The sequence below is a fragment of the Lonchura striata genome, chromosome 6 (assembly GCF_050655825.1).
Source record: "Lonchura striata isolate lonStrDom1 chromosome 6, ASM5065582v1, whole genome shotgun sequence".
Lineage (NCBI taxonomy): Eukaryota > Metazoa > Chordata > Aves > Passeriformes > Estrildidae > Lonchura > Lonchura striata.
Window position 1 is genome coordinate 4,384,546 of NC_140708.1, and position 18,717 is coordinate 4,403,262.

The 18,717-nt window shown below is 48.2% G+C and overlaps 1 protein-coding gene across 10 annotated transcripts in view; it reads right to left on the minus strand.

Moving 5' to 3' along the window:
* The window catches only part of ASCC1 (activating signal cointegrator 1 complex subunit 1), a 35,410-nt gene that overhangs the window by 1,143 nt on the left and 15,550 nt on the right, over positions 1–18,717 (minus strand). For all 10 annotated transcript variants that reach the window (XM_021543854.4, XM_085583890.1, XM_021543855.4 and 7 more), the window contains 2 exons: positions 15,811–15,932; positions 13,663–13,742 (listed from right to left, as the gene is read on the minus strand). In XM_021543854.4, coding sequence (XP_021399529.1) covers positions 13,663–13,742; positions 15,811–15,932 — 202 coding nt within the window. The remainder of the gene's footprint in view (positions 1–13,662; positions 13,743–15,810; positions 15,933–18,717) is intronic.

Consider the following 18,717-nt stretch of genomic DNA (forward strand, 5'->3'; position numbering starts at 1 on the left):
TGACATCACAATTTCTTACAAGAAGTTATTGCTGGAAAAGCATTGCATCCAAGCGCAAAGTGCTCCTCCCGTTCCATTAAGCAGCAGGAAATTGCTCTACCTGGGAACATCAGCTGTGCCTCAGGAAAAGCTTCTTGGTGGAGATGCTAATTTGGAAGCTCTGTTTAACCAGAGAGCTGTGAGTCACTGAGAACCTGAGCAGTGACTTCTCCCCACCTTGGAGATCTCCAAAATGTCCATTCCATCTGTTTCCTATTCAATTTTCTATCTGCCCCTGCAGGCGTGGGCTTGAGACAGTCCCACAGCCCTTCCTGCCCTTTACAGAAGGCAAGAAGGAAAGCCAACACATTAATCCTCCTGGAGCCAATGGTGCATCAATTCCTCCATAGAGGGACTGACTGAAATCCCAAATAACTACTTAGCATCTGAAAGGCTGCACTTCACCTCCTCCAAAGAGGCATTTGGCTCTGCCTGGCACTGATTTTGGCACAACTGCTCTTTTGTTGTTTGTCCCAAGAGTATTCTATATCCTTTTTTCCAGAGGAGACCAGCTAGTTTTCTTTCAGGACAATTCCTGGGTTTGCTGTTACTCTACAAAGGAAAAGAACCATAAGGAAAGTGATTCCTTGCCCCTCTTGGGGCAGAGCACGAGACCCCAGGGCAGCAGCATGGCCTCAAGGGACACTGTGAGTGGTGGCTCCATGGGGTCACTGCCCTAAAGAGGAGCAGCCTGCAGAAAAGAAGCTCTGCTAAGGAAGCATCTCAAACCGGGAGAGGAGGAAAAGAGGAAGAGAAATTATGACAGCCATACAAACTCTATTTCATACAATTAAAGATTTATACAAGAAAGATTAATTATGTTCCCAAAAGCCTGCATCTTTCATGCTGGAGGACTTAGGATAAAATATCTCATTAATAAGAGATGGCAGTAAAAAGGGGTTGGTCACCTTTCTCTTTGTTTTGGCTGACCTCAGAAGGAAGGATGGTTTCCTGCTCTCTGGGACTCACTGCAATACTCTGCCACTGTGCCCACTCACCCCAAAATTTCACACATATCCCTGTCACAGTGGCTGCTCTCACTGTCATTCCTTCCCATCACAGAGCACTCTGCACCCAGGAAAAACAGCAATAGCCTCTCTTGTGATTCCCAACAGAGGGACAGGTAGGTGTGCAGGGAAGCAAGGAGTACTAGGGCTTGAAGAGGATCTCCTCCAGTGCCTAAAGGGGCTCCAAGGGAGCTGCACAAGGACTTTGGACAAAGGCATGGAGTCAAAGAAGAATGGCTTCCCACTGCCAGAGCGTGATTCAGATACTGGGAAACAATTCCTCCCTGTGAGGTGGGGAGGCCATGGCAAGAGAAGCTGCCCTGTCCCTGGAAGTGCAAGGCCAGGTTAGCTGGGCCTTGGAGCACTCTGATCTAAGGTGTCCCTATCCATGTCAAGAGGGATGGAACAAGGTAGACTTTACGGTCCCTTCCAACATAAACCATTCCAGAATTCTATGAAGAAAACAAATTAAATGCTGGGATGTGCCAGACCCATCAGCAGCGCTAGAAGTCAAACCTTTCCACAAAAAAACCAAAGGAAGAGTTTTGTTTATGCCATTGCTGGACACCACATGTTTTTCTTACTAAACACACATATATCAAACCAAAAATTAGTTAAGGAGACAAACCCTCCCCCAAGCCCCTCTTGCCTCACAGAGCCTCAGGCATGTCACAGCAGAAGGATGATTGAGAAGCCCCAAAAGACACTGCCCAGGTCAAGGGCCCTCCATTTGTACACTGCTAAAAGTGCAGCAAAGCCATTGTACCAAAGCACTTTGTATTCCCTTGGCTTTTTTAAGATTCACCACCTCCCGTGTGTTCAAGCAGCTGTGTGTTTCCCAGGGAGGAACGCTGCTAGAACTATTGATTTTTGGTAATATGGCTGTACTTTCTGAGAGTAAACATGCTACAAGATTTAGAGGACAACCACAGACACTTTTTTCTGCTCTTGTTTCAGGTCAGCTTCTCACCGATGCTCCTGTGCTCCCTGAGGCTTCCCATGACAGAAGCCACTGCACAGAAGGCATGGAGATCACTGCACATCTGAGACCTGCCTCAGGCAGTGTCGAGAGAGGCCCCTCAAACATCACCCTCCAACACCTCTGAAACACCAAGGAGCGATCTTCTGAGACCTCTGAAACAACAGGAAGTGGCTTCCCATCACAAAAGCACCCTGCACTTGGGTCCCTGGGGACTTGGGAAGAGATTGCAGACAGCCAAGCCTCTGCTTTTGACTTTCACTTCTATTTATCTTGAGGCGAAGCCAAGCAGAGCCAAGAAAGATATTTATAACTCCCCCCTCTCTGCAGCCACCACAGAAACGCTCTGGTTTCAGAGGAGCCCTGGAGCACAGCTAATGAAATGTCTCCTGGGAAAGCATCTTAGCATTTTTTATTCTGCACCAGGAAAGAAGGTACTTGGAGGTTGTTGCCCTTCAGAAGCAACTGCTGATACCCCCAAGACTGGCCGATTCCTCTTCCTGTCCTTTCCTATGGCTGCCAAGGGCCCACCTTCCCCCAAAAAGGCTGCAGGGAACATGAGGAGATGTGCATCAGGAGCAGCCAGGAGGGAGGCAGGGGAGGAGAATTGCAATCACCCGCAGAGCCATGTCATTTGATTGGAGTGGGACGCGAGACTCAGCAAAAGCACAGTAATTCTATAAATCCAAACGTGCTGAAGGATTTATGTCCTCGATGCCCAAGGAATAAATAAGAGAATGAAGGTTGGGATTTTTTTTTTTAAGTATTATAAATGAGAATGAACCTGATGGAAGTAAAGGTCAGCTTACAGAATCAACACCACGCATGCAGTGCAAGCTACTAACTCCCATCAAGGGAATAGCACTTAGAGGACTAAGTGCCCTCCATCTCCCTGCTGCCTTCCCAAATTGAATTAGAATGGAATAAGTAAAGAGCACTGTTAACTTTTAACCCCAGACCCAGCACCTCCAAGCAAAAACCCCAGGGATGTGCCCTGCCTTTCAAGCCACAGCCAAAGGTCTGGGAAGTACTCATTGAAGATGCCTGCATCTCCCATGGGGACAGAGCAGGTGCCTGGAGAGTGACAGCAGCAGCATCCCAGGATCTGTGGGGGATGGCACAGACTACAGCCACACAGCCCTCCCCAAAAGCCACAAGTTCCCAAGAGAAGGAGAGAACTGGATGATGGATAACCCATATTTCACAGGTCAGCCTGCAAACTACCATAGACCCAAGTGCTCCTCTCTCCCCCTCTCCCAGCCTGGGGACTGGGTCCAAGGACACACCACTCAGGTCATGATGAAAGGCAGGCAACCCTGTGGTAGCTCCCGGAAAGCAAGTTTTCCTCCACTTCTCCCCTCAGAGTCATTTATCCTGAGTCAGGGAAAGCCAGCAGCACACAGTCATTTCTGACACCACATTTTCTCCCATAAGACAATTCTGTTCAGATGCTGGAAACCCTTCTTTCTCTGAGGTCTGTTCCCCTCCATTACCCACAAACTACCCAGCAGACCTCCCTTGGGATGGGACAACCATTTTCTGAAGGAAGACAAGAGGCTGAAGACTTGTTTTGGGAGAGGCAGAATTACACATCAAACTGCTCACTCCTTGCAAACCTGAGCCAAAACTGCTCGTACAAACTTCAACCCCTAAACCGCAACAACTTCCTTATCAAAGGCAGGGCAACAAATCCAACCCAGGATGCCTCTTTGCCACATTTTCTTCCTCTTTAAGCCTGTGAAGTAGGTTTTGCTGAGGCAAGGAGGAGGATGACTCCTCAATGAAGAAGTTAAAACAGGCACCTAAACAATGTCGTGTTCCCAAGCGCGGGTGTTTGTCAAGCTGTCCTCCTCGGGGGGCTTGCTTCCCACAGACAACCCTCCTGGAATGAGACAGTACCTCTGTGCTCCAGCCTGGAACAACAGCAATAAATCACAGCTAATCCACTGAAGGACAGCAGCGATGTGTTTCAGCTCTGGTTATGAAGAGCGAAGGTGCCAAAGCAAACTGGGGCTTTTATATCACCTGTCACGGGCTCAACAAGCATGAGAAATATTAATGGATTCAGCTGGAGAAGCAGTGGGAAGTGGGAGGACAAAGTAAATGCACGGAAAGGAAGGGAGCCAGAGGTATTTAAAACTTCCTCCACGTAATCTCTGGCTCACATTCACAGTGCCTTGGCCTGGATTTTGCCACTACCATCAGGATTATTGATCAGTTTTTAAAGCCTTATGTCGTTTACAGTAGTCGGCCAAAAAAAGACTCATCCTGAATTGATAAAAAGTCCAAGCAGCTCTGCTGAGAACCTTGGAAATGCTGAGGGAGCAACAGTTCACTGCAATGCCTTGCAATTAAAAATTCCCACTAACAAGCAGTGATACAACGGGATAAAATTGATGTGTACACACACACACACCTCCCTGGACTGCAGGGAGTTTTGTTGTGAACTCCAGCCCCAGAAAGCAGTGCCTTAGGGCTGGGCTATCACAGATCAACAGCACAAAACTGTCCCCGGTGACTCAGCACTGTAATGTCATTAGCCTGTGACAATCCGCCTCACAAACCCCTGCTGCCCTAGGCAGGGAGCTGAGGGAGGGTCCTGTTTCCCATATCTGGATCAAACACACAAATTAGCAACTTCACAGAGGCTGGGAGGAAGAGGCTCGTAGTTCCAGGAGCCTCCGTCATTCCTGCTGCGTGGTCCATGCTGAGGACGGGACGCCAGCAATCCCTCCTCTGCTGTTTCTCCTGGGTGGAAGATGTTTATCCACTCCAAGATCCCACCAGGAAGGGTGTGAGGAGTGCGAGCACCACTGGGCTGTGCTTCCATGGTAAAGCACTGCAGGAAGATCACACTGACAGACAGCCCAGCACTGGGAAGCAGGGTCCAGCAGGTGATGGCAGCGCACGGACAGCTCCAAGAAGGAGATTAAACTGAGGCTTTGGAGGACCTGGAGGCTTTACAGCTTCAGCTGCTCTGCACGAAGTGACAACACTCACCAGCTCGCCTGCCAGCAGCACAGGCCCAGCATGTCCCGACCGGGAGCAGCGGTGAATGAGGGAACAGGCTCAGAAAGCCAGGAGCTTTCTGTTGGAAATCAGCATGTTCTGGTGGTGGTATCCCTTCTGGGGAAGGGGAGGAACAAACAAAATCCCAGGCACCCGCTGACGAGCATGGAGAAAAATTAAGTGGTGTTTCTGAAGAGGTGCCTCAACACAGAGCAACAAAACCTGTTTGCCTGCAGACTTTCTGCACTCTCCCCTGGAAATCTTTCCACCTCATAAGGGATGATGTATTCAAATTACAGTTTGTGTAACATGTCCACAGCTTGGGATGGAAAACACTGGAGAGAGCAGAGAACAATCACCCTTCCAAATCACCTGGCCAAAGCACAGCTGCAGTTCCCATGCTACACACAGCAGGAAGGCGCTGACTCCTCAGCAAATTGCTGGATTACTGATACCAGCACCAGGCGAAAAGGACTGATAGAGGAAATGGCAAAAACATGGAAATATTAAAAATCTTAAAAAATTAAATTCTGAAATGTGAACATAACCCTCAGAAACACTGATGGACTCTAAGAGAGTCCACTGAACTCCAGCAAACTCTGTCCATCTGAGTTCCTCTCATTAACCTCCTTTGCTGCACAAACCCCAGGCTCCAATTCTGCTTTTGGGATCTCACCTACTTGTTTAATGCATCCCAGTCCTGCAGCCTCCCACACAGACCTGCCAGGACCTCTCCAGAAGGCTGTTATCTCCACAGCTGCCACAGTTCCCAGGCTGCAGTATGTGCTGGCAGAGCTCCTTCTTCCTCATCCCAAAAAATTCACCAAACCCTGTCCAAGTTGTGACCCAAAGTCCCCCAAACTATGTGACAGACAAACCCCAAAACAAAGCCCCTAGTGGCTCTCAGAAGATGAGACACAACGAGGCAAATTGTCAAGATCTGGGGAGTTTGTTAAATGAGTAGATTATTCTTCCTTCTATTTTTGACTTTCAAAATTTTCTGCAACAATTTGGTGCCAGAAAAAGAAATACCTGATTCCTGTGTTACTCACCCTGGACACCACTCCACCAATGATTACCTGTCAGAGGTTTAATTGTGCTTGGAAGCTTTCCAGGAATAATGCATGAGAAGCATAGGAAAAGCAGGCAGACATTCACCCAGAGAGGCAGTTCTTCCCAGCATTCCCAACCTCCTCCCCAAATTAGCAACTGCTTCCTTTCCATGGCTTTTTAAAGGATGGCTGGCTGACCATCCCACATTTTCCAAGATTGTTCTGATGTTATAGTCTTGGAAAATGTTGGGCAGAGTCACAAGGGTGGAAGATGGGTAGGAAGGACAGAGAGGGCAGTTGTCACCTGGGCTGTCCCCACCAGCACCAGCCCCAAGGCTGCACATTGTTTTGTTCTGCAAGTGTGCAGCTGGCTCTGGAGTGTCTCTCCATCCCCAATATAGCATCCAGTCCTTTTACAAGGAACAGCCCTTCCCCTCTCCTTTTCTTCCAGCCTCTGGCAAGATTTAAAAGGCAGCAGCAGAGACCTTTTCACCTCACCTCCCTTAGGAAGAATAAAGCAGGCAGACTTCAGGAGGGAAAAAATCTTGTGTCATAAAAGTCCCAGTGGCCTCTCTCTTGGGAGATACCCAAGTCAGGGCTATCTCCTCTATGACATAGGAAAATCCCTTACTATTGTATCACTGGTGCAGTCCCTTGGAAAAAACATAACCATCTCTCTCTGGCAAGAAGCAGCAGCAAGTTCATGGAGAAAGATCCAAGGCGCATGATGGGAGGTTTCCTTTTTATATTTTTATTTCCTGAGCCAAAGTAAATGTCACGTAAACGCCAAGAAGCTCTTGATACGTTCACAGATGCCATCTCATGGGTGTTCTGCACACATTCCATGTAGGAATCATGAAGTGACAAAATGAAGAAAGGACCAGTAAAGGTCATCAGCTCCACCATCCTCCCCTTCTTCAAGGCAGGAGGAGCTTAGTGGTGGCAGATCCTGGATTAACATCTCTGCTCCCTTAAAACAATCAGGACCCCCTTTTCCCAGCTCCTCTAGTGCTTCCTTATCCTCCCCATTACAAAGATTTTCCTGATCCCTTGCTGCAATTTAAGCCCATTATTTATCGTCCACTACTGGCAAAAGCATTTCTAAGCTTCAAGAGTATTTCCTACATGCTGCCTTCCTTCCCTTTATTGCCCTTGAAACAACTCTTTCAGCCCCAGCTTGCAGACATTTTCTACCCCTCCAATTATTTTACTGTTGTCCCCTGGACTCTTTGCACCCATCCACAGTACCCAAAACATGACAAATCCTTCAGCTAAGCATAGTCAGAGGTTCACTTTAAGGACATTTGCCTCTCTTTTTTATTTCCATGGGCTGACTCAGTGTGGAGCAGCTCCCCATAAGCCAAACCCTGGACTGTCGGGCTGGTACTGAGGAACTTCTCCATCCTACACGAGTGTCACTGTTCCCTCCAGGACCTGTCCTTGTCTGCAGCTGCCTGTTTGTTTCTGCCCGATTTCCCAACATTGTTTGGAGCTCTGCTCCCTCCTACTCATGTGTGCAATATTCCTGCCTCTCCCCAGCTGGGTTTCACCTGCAGACCTCGGAGTGTATTTCATGTTGCCCATAATACCCTCCTGACCTCCACGGGTGGGATGAGTACGAGGTTTCCAGCTCTGTGCAGATGGAAGCAGCTGATCCTTCTGTGACTGCTGCCATGTGAAACCTCAGCTCTTCATAAAACTGGAGCAAAGCCACCTCAGCTGCCAGAGAGTGATGCAGCAGTGGGGAGGGTGACATTCAGCAATAATCTAAATTAATCTGTCAGGCTGGGTTTTTTTTCAAATAGAACTGTTCAGGGCCGGGTGCAGGCCTTTGTTCAGCTGAGAACCCCTCCCTCCAGGATCCACCCCTCCTCACAAGCCAAATCTAGTGGTGCTCCCGCCACTTCCCTGCTTCAAAAGCTTTGCTTTAGCTCAGTTTTGGGTCCGTTCCCCCCATCACAAATCTATGAAAATTCATGTGCTTCAGGAAATCAAAACCCAGTTGCTATGGTGAAAGGCATTCTGCAAACTAAGAAACAAATACAAGTGGGACATTTGGAGGTTACCAGATTTTAGCACGTCTTTCAGACAAGGATAAAAACACTTTCAATAAATTAAAGGCTCCAAGAAGATCCCAGACCTACACCTCAAGTATGAGGGATTTGCAGTACACCTTAAGGAAATTAATAATCAAACATTGCATTTCTCCACAGAAGCCTCATCCCCACGGCTCCTATTACAGCAAATGCAGCAACAGTTTCTAAAAGCTGGGCTTTGCCTTTGCTGCAGAGATGGCAGGAGGCTTGAGAGGCATCCGGGAATACCAGGACAAGGAGCTCCCGTCAGTGTGACCTCTCACTATGCCATCAAACACCAAGAGGAGCAGTCTAGCTACAGAGCCAGTGAATTAATTCAGAGAGACACAGAAAATTATCCAGCAGAAGGGTCATGGCATCTTGGGGATGAACTATCTACTTTTGCTAATCAGTGGGTTGGGTTTTTTTGCATTTAATGTGCTGGGTCCTTGCCTTCTATTAAGGCACTGCTGTTATTCAGCCCCTGTCAGCTCCATAGAGACAAACTGTCTTCTTAAAATCAAAGAGGTGACACTGCCCTGGCTGGCTGGTGGCACAACAGGGATCTCAGGGAAGTGAGGAGGGGGGATGCTCACCGGGTGAGAGGCAGAGGCACCCACAGAACCTCCAAAAGGCTCAGCTGTTGGCCTGGGTGGGAGTGTAGAGGTGCAGGGGAAAGAGCATTCAGAGTCTCTCAACAAACCCTCTTCCAGCTCTCACAGCTCCTGCTAAAATTAGTCAAGAGGGGTGTAGAGCACCTCTGAGAGAAAAAAATTGCAGCTTTTCCTTTTCTTGGTAAGGTCACCAAAGAGATCTCTGTCACGCAAAGGCAGCACAAACCTTCTGCTCTGCGTTCTCAGCGCAGTGGCTCAGCCTTCCCCCAAAACCTCCAAGGCCTGAACACTCCAACAAAGATATCTTCGCTCCTTTGTCTGCTCTGATTTTTCAAATGCCACTTCAGATTCCTGTTTCATCAAATGCAAATAACATGAATATGCCTTTTTCTACTCCTGAAGAATATAATTCGCAGGGAAGCATTTTCACAGCAACCCAAATTTAATCTCTTTTTTTTCCCCCCATGATTATACAAACTGATCTCCAGTCTCATCTGCTCAACTGTCACATCCTCCCATCCCACTGTTGCTCTAATTGCACACTGCTGAGCCCCCTCGACTGTTCCGGTACCTCTTGGTAATGGCAAGAATTCTCCCCTCTGCAAAGTGGCATCACAGCCTTTCATTTTGCTTTTGAGTCTTCTCTAAAAACGAGGTGAGGAAAGCACCGGCTTCTTTCTGAGATCCTGATGTTGCACCACAGTCTCTTACTGAGTCTCCCCTCACCCCAGTGGATTCTTTGTTTGGTATTTTTAACTCTAAACTTTCCAAGCAGCCACCTCCTGTTAGGTATTTGTTCCAGCTGTCAGTTCTACTTTGGATCTACATCTTTACCACACTGCTGAGGATAACAAGATGTTCTTACTCTTTCTGGACACCAGGCAGTCTTCATCCCCACCTAATGCTGGTTCTTTGACTCTTTGATTCACCTCAGCTTAAAGATATATCAGGAAAATACTCAGCCTCCTTAAATCCACAAACAAAAAATACACAAAAGGTCTGGGTTCCAACTGCTGCAGAACACAAGACACACTCCTCCTCTGCAAGTGGAGCTGGCTCTGCACAGGGGCACACGTTCATTTGTTTAGAACTTGGTGGGCTTGGGGTATTTTGAGGGGGCAGGGGTTTATTCAGACCAAGGTTTTTCTCTTCCACTGCACTTCTCTCTGTGGCATTGTATCAAAAGTTTTAAATGAACTGCTGCATGCCAGCCACCACACTGGTCTTACCCAGCGGGACAGACATGGTGATAGGGAACACCACTGGCTCTCCAGGGTATCAGACAGTAAATGCACTTTCTCCCTGCTCCCAGTGAAAGCAGGTACAGTGCCATAACTCAATACATTCAAGCAGGTCTCAAAAGAGAAGGAGCCTCATCAAATGATGCCTTATCTGATCTAGAAGCCCTCCCTGGGCACTCTTGCAGCCCCGCTGCTGGACCAGGGCACAGCAGCATATGTCACCACCTTGGCTGATCCCATTCCCAGTCTTCCATCCCAGCTTAAAGTCTCCCCTAATGCCCTAAAGACATAAGATGTGCAGCTTTCTGCTGCTGTACCTCAGTAGTTGTTCCCTCAATATTTAATCTTGTAAGCTGTTAATGCATGGATCTGTGCTAAGCAGCAGAGTTCAGCTTTTTCTGTACTCAGAATTTGCTTCCTTCTTGTTTGAACGTGGCAAAAGCCATTCATTTACTTCTCAGACCTCAACTCAAGCCAAAATTCATTCCATTTTGACCCAGTGAGAGTCCAGGTGGTTTTCTTCCTTTCCTTTAAACGTGCAACAGAAATTTTTGGCCAGTCAGCCTTTATTGCGTTTCTTTTCATTCTTATTTATTCATTGCAGCCTTAGTTGGATTTGTTTTGCACTAAACAAAAATAAATAAAAGCCCGGAGGCAGCGCAGCCTCGTCTCCGGAGATGCTGGCAGCTGCCCTGGCCACCTCCGTGCCAGCGCTGTGCCAACTGCGGCGCAGGGCACGTGGCCACCGCCAGGACACGGCAGGGAGCTGCCATCCAGCATCTCCCCCAGGCCTGACCCTGCCCGAGCTGATGGGGCCTTTCAGCCAGGAACTGCTGCCTCCTCCCTCAGCTCTCAGAGAGATATGACACTCTGCTCCTGCCCAGTGCGTGACTGGGATGTTCAAAGACAGTCTAGAGGGAATACGTATCGCTCCATGTGAAGCGGTCCATGAAGCATCCCCAGCTTTTTGGGACTAGACCAGAGAAGTGCAAAGGCAAAGCTTTGTTGGATACAAATCTCACACAGCCCTTTGGGCTCTTAGCTCCACCCATGCCAGGAAGCCTTTTTCAGGGATATCCTTTAAGAAAGAAGTAATTTAAACTCCCAAAAGCAAGTCATCCTACAGGATCTATTTTCTGAGCAGTGTGGGAAGGTATACCGGCCTGCACAACCATTTATTAGCACAAATAGGAGTGTATGTTTAACTCCGTGGAATGGGTAGAACAAAGAATTATTAAATAAAATTCTGATTAGTTCAGCTGAAAGCAAAATACCAGCTGGAGCCTGGTGTAGTGCAGGCATGTTACCAGCAAACATGTGCTGCCAGCGCATCTGCACACACACATCCCCCCCCTCAGCTCTGACCATGGGGAGCCTCAGCCTGGAACAGCAGAGCCACAGCACTTCCATCGTGCTCTGTGCTCCGACAGCTCCAGTCCTGCCCCGAGCCTTTGGCCCTACAGGGCTGCACAATGGGAATGAGAGTGATGAAACCTGAGTTTTCCCACTTACCCTACCAGCAGCCATGCTTCGTTAGTGTTCCGAGTGGGAAAACAGCCTCTCAGCACAGCTATCACAGAGTCCCACTGTCTGGAATCACATGTGGGGCACATGGCCCTCCCTCCCACCAGCCTGCCTAAATACAGCCATATTCATTAACAGCCCGTCGTTTGGATCCTGGTGCAAAAGTTAATGAAGCCACTTTGCAAGAGGGTAGCCTCCCCAGCACAAGATAAATAATGGATAGAAAAGCAGGCTGGGAGGGAACTGGCGCATCCCTGCAAGGTCATGCTGGAATGCATCAGTGGCTCACTGAGACTGGGCTCCTCCGGTAAGAAGCCTGGAGCTATTTATGACTCATGTAATTAATTAATGCCAACAGGGCGTTCTGCTGCAGGCACGTGGGAGACCAAAGGGAAATACAAAACGGGCAGGTTAGGAAATGTAGTGGAGGTGGGAGAGAAGGATGACATTTCTTGTGGCAAGACATGCTTTGAAATAATTACCAACAGTTCAAACAGCCAGTAGTTCTTTTGGCTACGTCAGTACAAAATCAATTAGGAGCTTTAAAAATGCATTGGGCTGATATTTCCAAGAGCATCAAGAATAAGAAGCAGCCTCGGAAGGAGAGCAGTTGCATTTCCAAGCACCGTGCACCATAAGACCCTTCCCCAGATCCTCAGACCCCACAAATTGTGTGACCAGCAGAGGGAGCATCGTTAATACCCAATCACAAACAGTTTGAGATGGGAGCACAGAGGAAGACCCACAGTTTGATTTTATGTGTCTCTAAAGCCTGAGGACAAGTTTAACAGAAACAGGAGAAAGAAGCTAAGCTGAAAGTGGAGAAAGCAAAATCCTGCAGCACTCAGGGCTCCTGACACACATCTCCCCCTTCCAGAGCCAGCTCTCCCAACACTGGGAGCTATCCAAAACTGTAGATCATGTCAAGAAAGGGACCAGGGCTGTGGCTTCCCTGCTCCACCTTGCAATACTGCAGTCTCACACTGCACACTCAACATGTGGTGACGCTGAGTCATGACACCGTGCTCACACAGACCGTTTGAGGACAATGAGAGCTTAACCTAATTTTGTCCCTTTGTTTGTCCTCTGCACACAGATCAATCAGTTCCACTCCCTGCCTTCACATCCCCCTGCATCAACTGCTTGATATATTATGAAGACTGTAAATACAAATAAAGCACACTCTTCCCCTCCTCTGGGAACGGCTCTCAAGTCCTACTGGGTTGTCCAGCTCCCACTCAGCCTGCATCCTCTCTCATGTATCTTCATTGCCAGAGTATCTTCTTACCGTTCCCAAATGTATCCATGCATTGTCTTCACTCCCTCTTATCAGAGCTGCCTGCAACAAATCCTCTCACACAATGAGGATTGCAAATTTGCTTACAAACCGGTGCTGTTTTCCATTTCTGCTCCTCTGTGCATCTCTTTTCTCTCTGGACACTTGCAGGGGTCAAGCACCACAGCATCAGTCTGCCACAGCCATCTGGATGAGCAGCAGAGGCTGCCTGCAGTCTCAACCCTGGTTGGCAAAGCCCAGGAATCTGCAGCATGCTCCCCTTTGAGCCTTACCCAACCTCCACAGTCTGGGGGATTGTGTTTCCTAACCTCTGATCACTGCCAAAGCCCTCAGATCCTCGTGGGACCCCCTACCACTACCCAGTATTCTTCTGGAGCAAATCAATACCAGAGATTAAAACCAAGAAGAAAAGAGTAAGTGAATTGAGAGCAGGGTTTAGTTTCATAAATATATATGAGTAGAACAAGAGCAACGAACTGCTTCTTTCTGGTGGGCTGAGAATCAACTCGAGCCTGAGTCTCCAGGGTAAAACAGGAGTGAAGTAAACGACAACATGAACACCCACTTAGCATTCGTGCTTCATGTTCCTGCTCTGAGCCTCAGCAGCTTAAGAAATGCTCCTGTTAAATACTGTAATGCTCCCAATTACGAGTGATCTGGACTGTTTATTTTCTAAACAGATCCCCTCCTCCCCACCACCCCCCCTCCAAGCCCCAGGAGATCCCATAAGCCTAAGACAAAAGCAGTCTAGAAGAGGTGTTTCGACCTCTTTTGGCTATACAATATCCATAGCTGGCTCCATTTCCCTAATTGTTTCATACTGACCTTGAGGATATTTTGGCCATTAAATGATTCCCGCTCCTTGAAAGATGATTTACCAGTCATTGTGTTGTTTCGTTCTTCAGCTGTAGAGAGAAAAACCACCACCAGAATGAGCTTCAGATGGGAAAACTCTGTGTGCTGTACTTCACCCCCCTCTCTGTCTCTCCCCAAAGTCAGCTGCCAGCTAATAAACCATCTTCGCCCAGTTCTCAGTGCAAAAAAAAACACTTCCTCTTGGATTTTAGGAGGAAAAGAGCTGCAACTGGTGCCTCTATTGGGATCACCTCTGTTACCTGGAGCAAAGACCCTAAATCACAGCTACTGCTGTGGTGATTCTGTAGGGCTGACTGCTCAGTGCAACACACCTGCTTCTCTCTGGCTCGTTCTCATCCCACATCCTGCCATGTCAGGGTGTGAGACAGCACTTGCATGGCCTGGAACAGCACCAGATTCCAGGCTGAGCACACCAGAACAATCCCAGGCGGGCTGTGGCCAGCACTGACACAAACCTCTGCTGCCTGCACCATACGTGTGCTGTGGATGCTTCTGTGGGGTCGGCACGCAGCCACACACGCACAGACATTCAGAATAGCAGCCTGGCCTACAGCAACTGTCACAAGCCTATGTCTGAGATCCATTTCCCCAGAGCATGGCTGGGTTTTTATATAATCTCCAAGTACATGATCTATTCCTTCCACAGGACCTCTTCCTCACTCGCTGAATATACTCAGTATTTCTTTTTCATCTCCATCATTAACTATTAAGTCCTCCTCACATCCAGCTGCTGTTCAAATCCTGTATGGAATACAAAGCGACTTCTATGGCTGTCTGCAGAATGCTGGCGGAATGCTCTCCCCATTGTGTCTGAATGCCTCTCATGCCTCATGGGGTTGTGCAGAATATAGACTCAGGATGCCAGACCTAGCTGCCCATGTGCCTCCCCTCACACAGAGCCACATCAGCACTCTGGGGTCACATTTTCAGGGCTCAATTTGAGAGCCCCATCTTTACAGGGTTTTTACGCCCTGGGTGTGCTTGTTTGACTTCAGCAGCAGTCAGACCCAAAACCTGCCCAGAAAACAATGACACAAATCACCTGCTGTTACACTGTCCCTGCAGAGATTCAGAGAGGCAACAACTAAAGAATTCTTGACACAACCTATTGCAGTGCACAGGGTCCACTGTACCAGAGCATGCACATGGAGAACCAGGCTGTAACTCACTGTGCCTCCCCAAGGATGATTACTCTTAGGGCTGCTTTATAAAGTAATGTGATCAGGATGCTACAGACAGCCAGAGCAGACAATCTTTTGGCAGAGACAGCAGACGCCATACACTCAAGAATAGCTCACATTCGGCTTCACATAACATTCATCTGTCTGCAGCTGATTTAAGGAGAAAGACAATGGAATCACTTTCCTAAAGAAACGAGCAATGTCTAAGTTAACCAAAGAGGATTATGTTTTCATCTTGTTTGAAGGTCAGCACAACACATGGAGTTGTTACCCAGTTTCAATTTAACACCAAGACACAGAGAGGCCAAGATCTCACCTCCATGAGGAGTGGCTGAGGTCATTTGCTCTGTTCAGCCTGAAGGAGACTGAGGGGAGATCTCATCAGAGTCTGCAGCTTCCTCACAAAGGGCAGTGCAGGAGCAGCTCTGCTTTCTGCTCTCTGTGACCAGGGGCATTGCTGGAGCTGTGCCAGGGGAGGTTGAATATTGGGAAAAGGTTCTTCACCCAGAGAGAACACTGAACAGCCTCCTCCTCAGGAAATGGTCAGAGCTCCAAAGCTGCCAGAGGTGTTTCAACAATGCTCTCAGACACAGGGTGGGATTGTTGGGGTGTCCTGGGCAGGGCCAGGAGCTGGACTGGATGATCCTTGTGGGTCCCTTCCTACTCAGGACATTCTGCAATTCTACTTGAACATATTTTTCCCTAGCCCAGTTACTATGAGTGCTACAGGGTGCCAAGGTTTTTAATCTATGACTCTTGTTCATTGCTTTATTTTCTTCTGGGTTTTATCTGCAGACATCTCCCCCCAGCTCTGTTGGTAAGAAAAACCACACTAAAAAAGCAAACAAAAGCACCTGCTGAGCAACGGGACTACTCTAAATGCATTTAGCAGCAAGGATGAAGGCTCTGTACGTACTTGGATCTTTCCTGAAGAGTGTGTTCATGACTGTGGCATGCAGTTTCACCCTGTCCCATTCTTTAAGCATCAGGCCAGAGGCCACAAACCGTTCCACCAGCTGATCAGCAACCATCTGCAACCTGGGAACCAAAGAGAAAGAGCAGAGCTACATAAAAGAAGGAGCCTCTGCAGCATCAGCTTTTGGCTTTTCAGCCAGGTGGGCAGCAAGTGTGAAATGAAGTCTCTGCATGCACACAGGAAAGGGAGCTAGTCCCATTGATGGAAAGCGAGCAGAGGCATCAGCATTCAGCTCTAATGCAAAAAGTTCTGGCTGTTGCACAGAGCTTCCCTGTGATCGCTTCTGCTGTAAATATTCCACGAATAAGAGCAGATTTAGCACAGCAGAGAGCTTGCTCACAGTGACAGATGTTACTGGGAGCTGAAAGATTCATCTTTCTACTGCCAGGAAACACAATGTGACTCTCCTTGCAAATGCTAAAATCTGCACACCCGCAGGGGCTTGGGCACCTTGACTCCCAGAGGATCTGCTCAGGGATTGCTGCAGCCTGGCTCCTCTCCGTCCCAGATAACCAACCCAGCCTTGGGCTTGATTTCTGGGAGAGCCCAGAACATGGTGGCAGAGGCACAAACCCTGTCAGCATATCCTGGTGAACACTCCAGCTTTGGAGCTACTGAGCAAGCAAAATCCAAGGACTTATTCCCACCTTTGTGTCTGGCCTTGACTGTCAGGATTTGAGGGTAGATCCATCCTAAGACAGGCAGCAGGAGCAGTGATCAGAGCAATGCACTCATGTCTAAGGAGCTGAAGGAACTTCCAAGCTGCTGCTGTGCCCAAACAATTTCTGCAATGTCTGATTCTTACCAAAGGTAGACAGAGAGGATATGCCAGAATGAAAACTTCCCATCTCCACAAATAAGGCCAGAGGGTGTTATGTCTGTGCAGAAGAATCTGAGCTTCTCCCAGCATGTCCCAGGGATTTCTGCTCTGTGAGGTCCCACCATGTTGGTGTCTCAGCTGTGGCAGAGCATGGCCTGTCCCCAGAGCCTGGGGCTGGCATGCTCTGGATGCCAGCTCTGAACCCACTGCTGGATTTGGGCCGCCCCTCACGGGCTGCCAGCCCCCATGTGACCATTGCAAGACTCTCAAACTACCAATTGTCACAGCTTTCTACTATTTTCTGGATTTACTTCAGTGATTTTTAAAATCAGCAATGACAAAGATTAAATGAATATCATTACAGACAATACTAAAACAAATTAACAGAGAATAGCTCAAGTGAAAATGGTGCTTTATTACGTTATAAAGTTAATCAAGGAAATAAAACAAATTAGAATGAATTATAATGGAAATTATTTGCCATGTGGGAGGCATCAGAGCATGATCCCTCTTTCAGTCTGAGCCATTATATGTGCAGAAGGGCTTGCCAACCCCTAATTCTGTCTGCAGTTATGCAAGCTAAGTCAGGATAAATCAAATCTCCTGCTTTACAGCTTAAGCTGATCAAGATCATCCAAAGATCAGGAAGGAACTCCACCCCTCAGCCATGCCAGGAACTACACAGAACTAACAGGACGTCTGGCATGAGACAGGAAGGCACACACCTCTCTCTAGCACAGGCTGCAGCAGTCAGATCCAGCATGGGAAGCCACGTGGCTGCTACTCTCCTCTAGTATTCGCCTTGCAGCTCAGAAACTGCTTTCCCATTTCCCTAAGCAAGGCACAGCAGGTTTCAGCAGGCAACAGGTTCAAGGAGCTGTTTGGCTGTTCACTTGTGTTACAGCCAGAAACCAAAGCAGGATTTTCTGGAGAGATCACCGTTTGTCCTCTCTTTCTAATCACTGCTGATCCAACACAGTGTCTCCTGGAATCTCAAAGGAAGGAAAAGCTGCTCTCCATCAACACAAAACCATTTTTCCTCTGCAAAGCTAAATGTTCTTCTGGATGCTTGCTAATAGCTAAGGAACTATATAAGAGGAGAAATGCCAGATGAATGGTATCAGGAGAAGGAGCTTCACCCAGATGGTTGTGGGGCACTGAACAGAGAATTGTCATTGGCCCCAAGGCTGCCAGAGCTCCAGGAGCATTTGGACAACACTCTCAGGGACAGAGTGGTGTTGTTGGGGTGCCCTAGCCAGAGTGAGGAGTTGGACTCGATGATCCTGATGGGCCCCTTCCAATTCAGCCTATTCTATGAATTAATTTGCAGGTGAGGGCAGGATCAGCCTGGGCCAAGGATTAAAACTTCAAATTGCTTGGCCCTCTCTGAGCCTGCTGCTATGCAAAAAGCAAAACAGGTGCTAAACAGGTGCTGTGCAAGAGAAGCCTGGCAGTTTCCAGGTGCCATGCAAAGCATAAGGTCTGACTTTGGCCAAAACCTCAGCTAACAGATCTCTGTGAAGGACAGTGGTGACACCAGTCCTTTCCTGGGGTGAGTGGGGAGTGCTGTTTTCATTTGTAAGGCCAGGTGGATTTGAAGACCTCACTTCTCTCCCCTGCCCAAAGCAGCTCTGCCAACCCTGATGCACATCAGCACTTTTCTCTAGCATTATGCCTAAGTGGGTTCTCATCACACAGGGTACAGCTGGCATCTGAAACAGAGCACAGTGCAAGTACCAAAAGTACCAACAATTCCAGCTGTCCCCAGAGGCAGGCAGACATCACTGTCAATGTAGGCCCTGCTTATGCTCTACAGGACTCCTCTCCCAGCTCCTCAGGCCACAGGTTTATTTTCAGATGTAACCAGACTGGCAAGCACTGCACCTCAGAGAGAGCCAGAGCTCGGTGACTCAGGAGAGGAGACCCAGACCTCAGCTCCCAGAGCTGGAATTTTAGATCCTCTCTACAACAAAACCCACAGAAGGACATTTGGGTCATCCAGTGTCTGTCTCCATCTCATCTTTCCA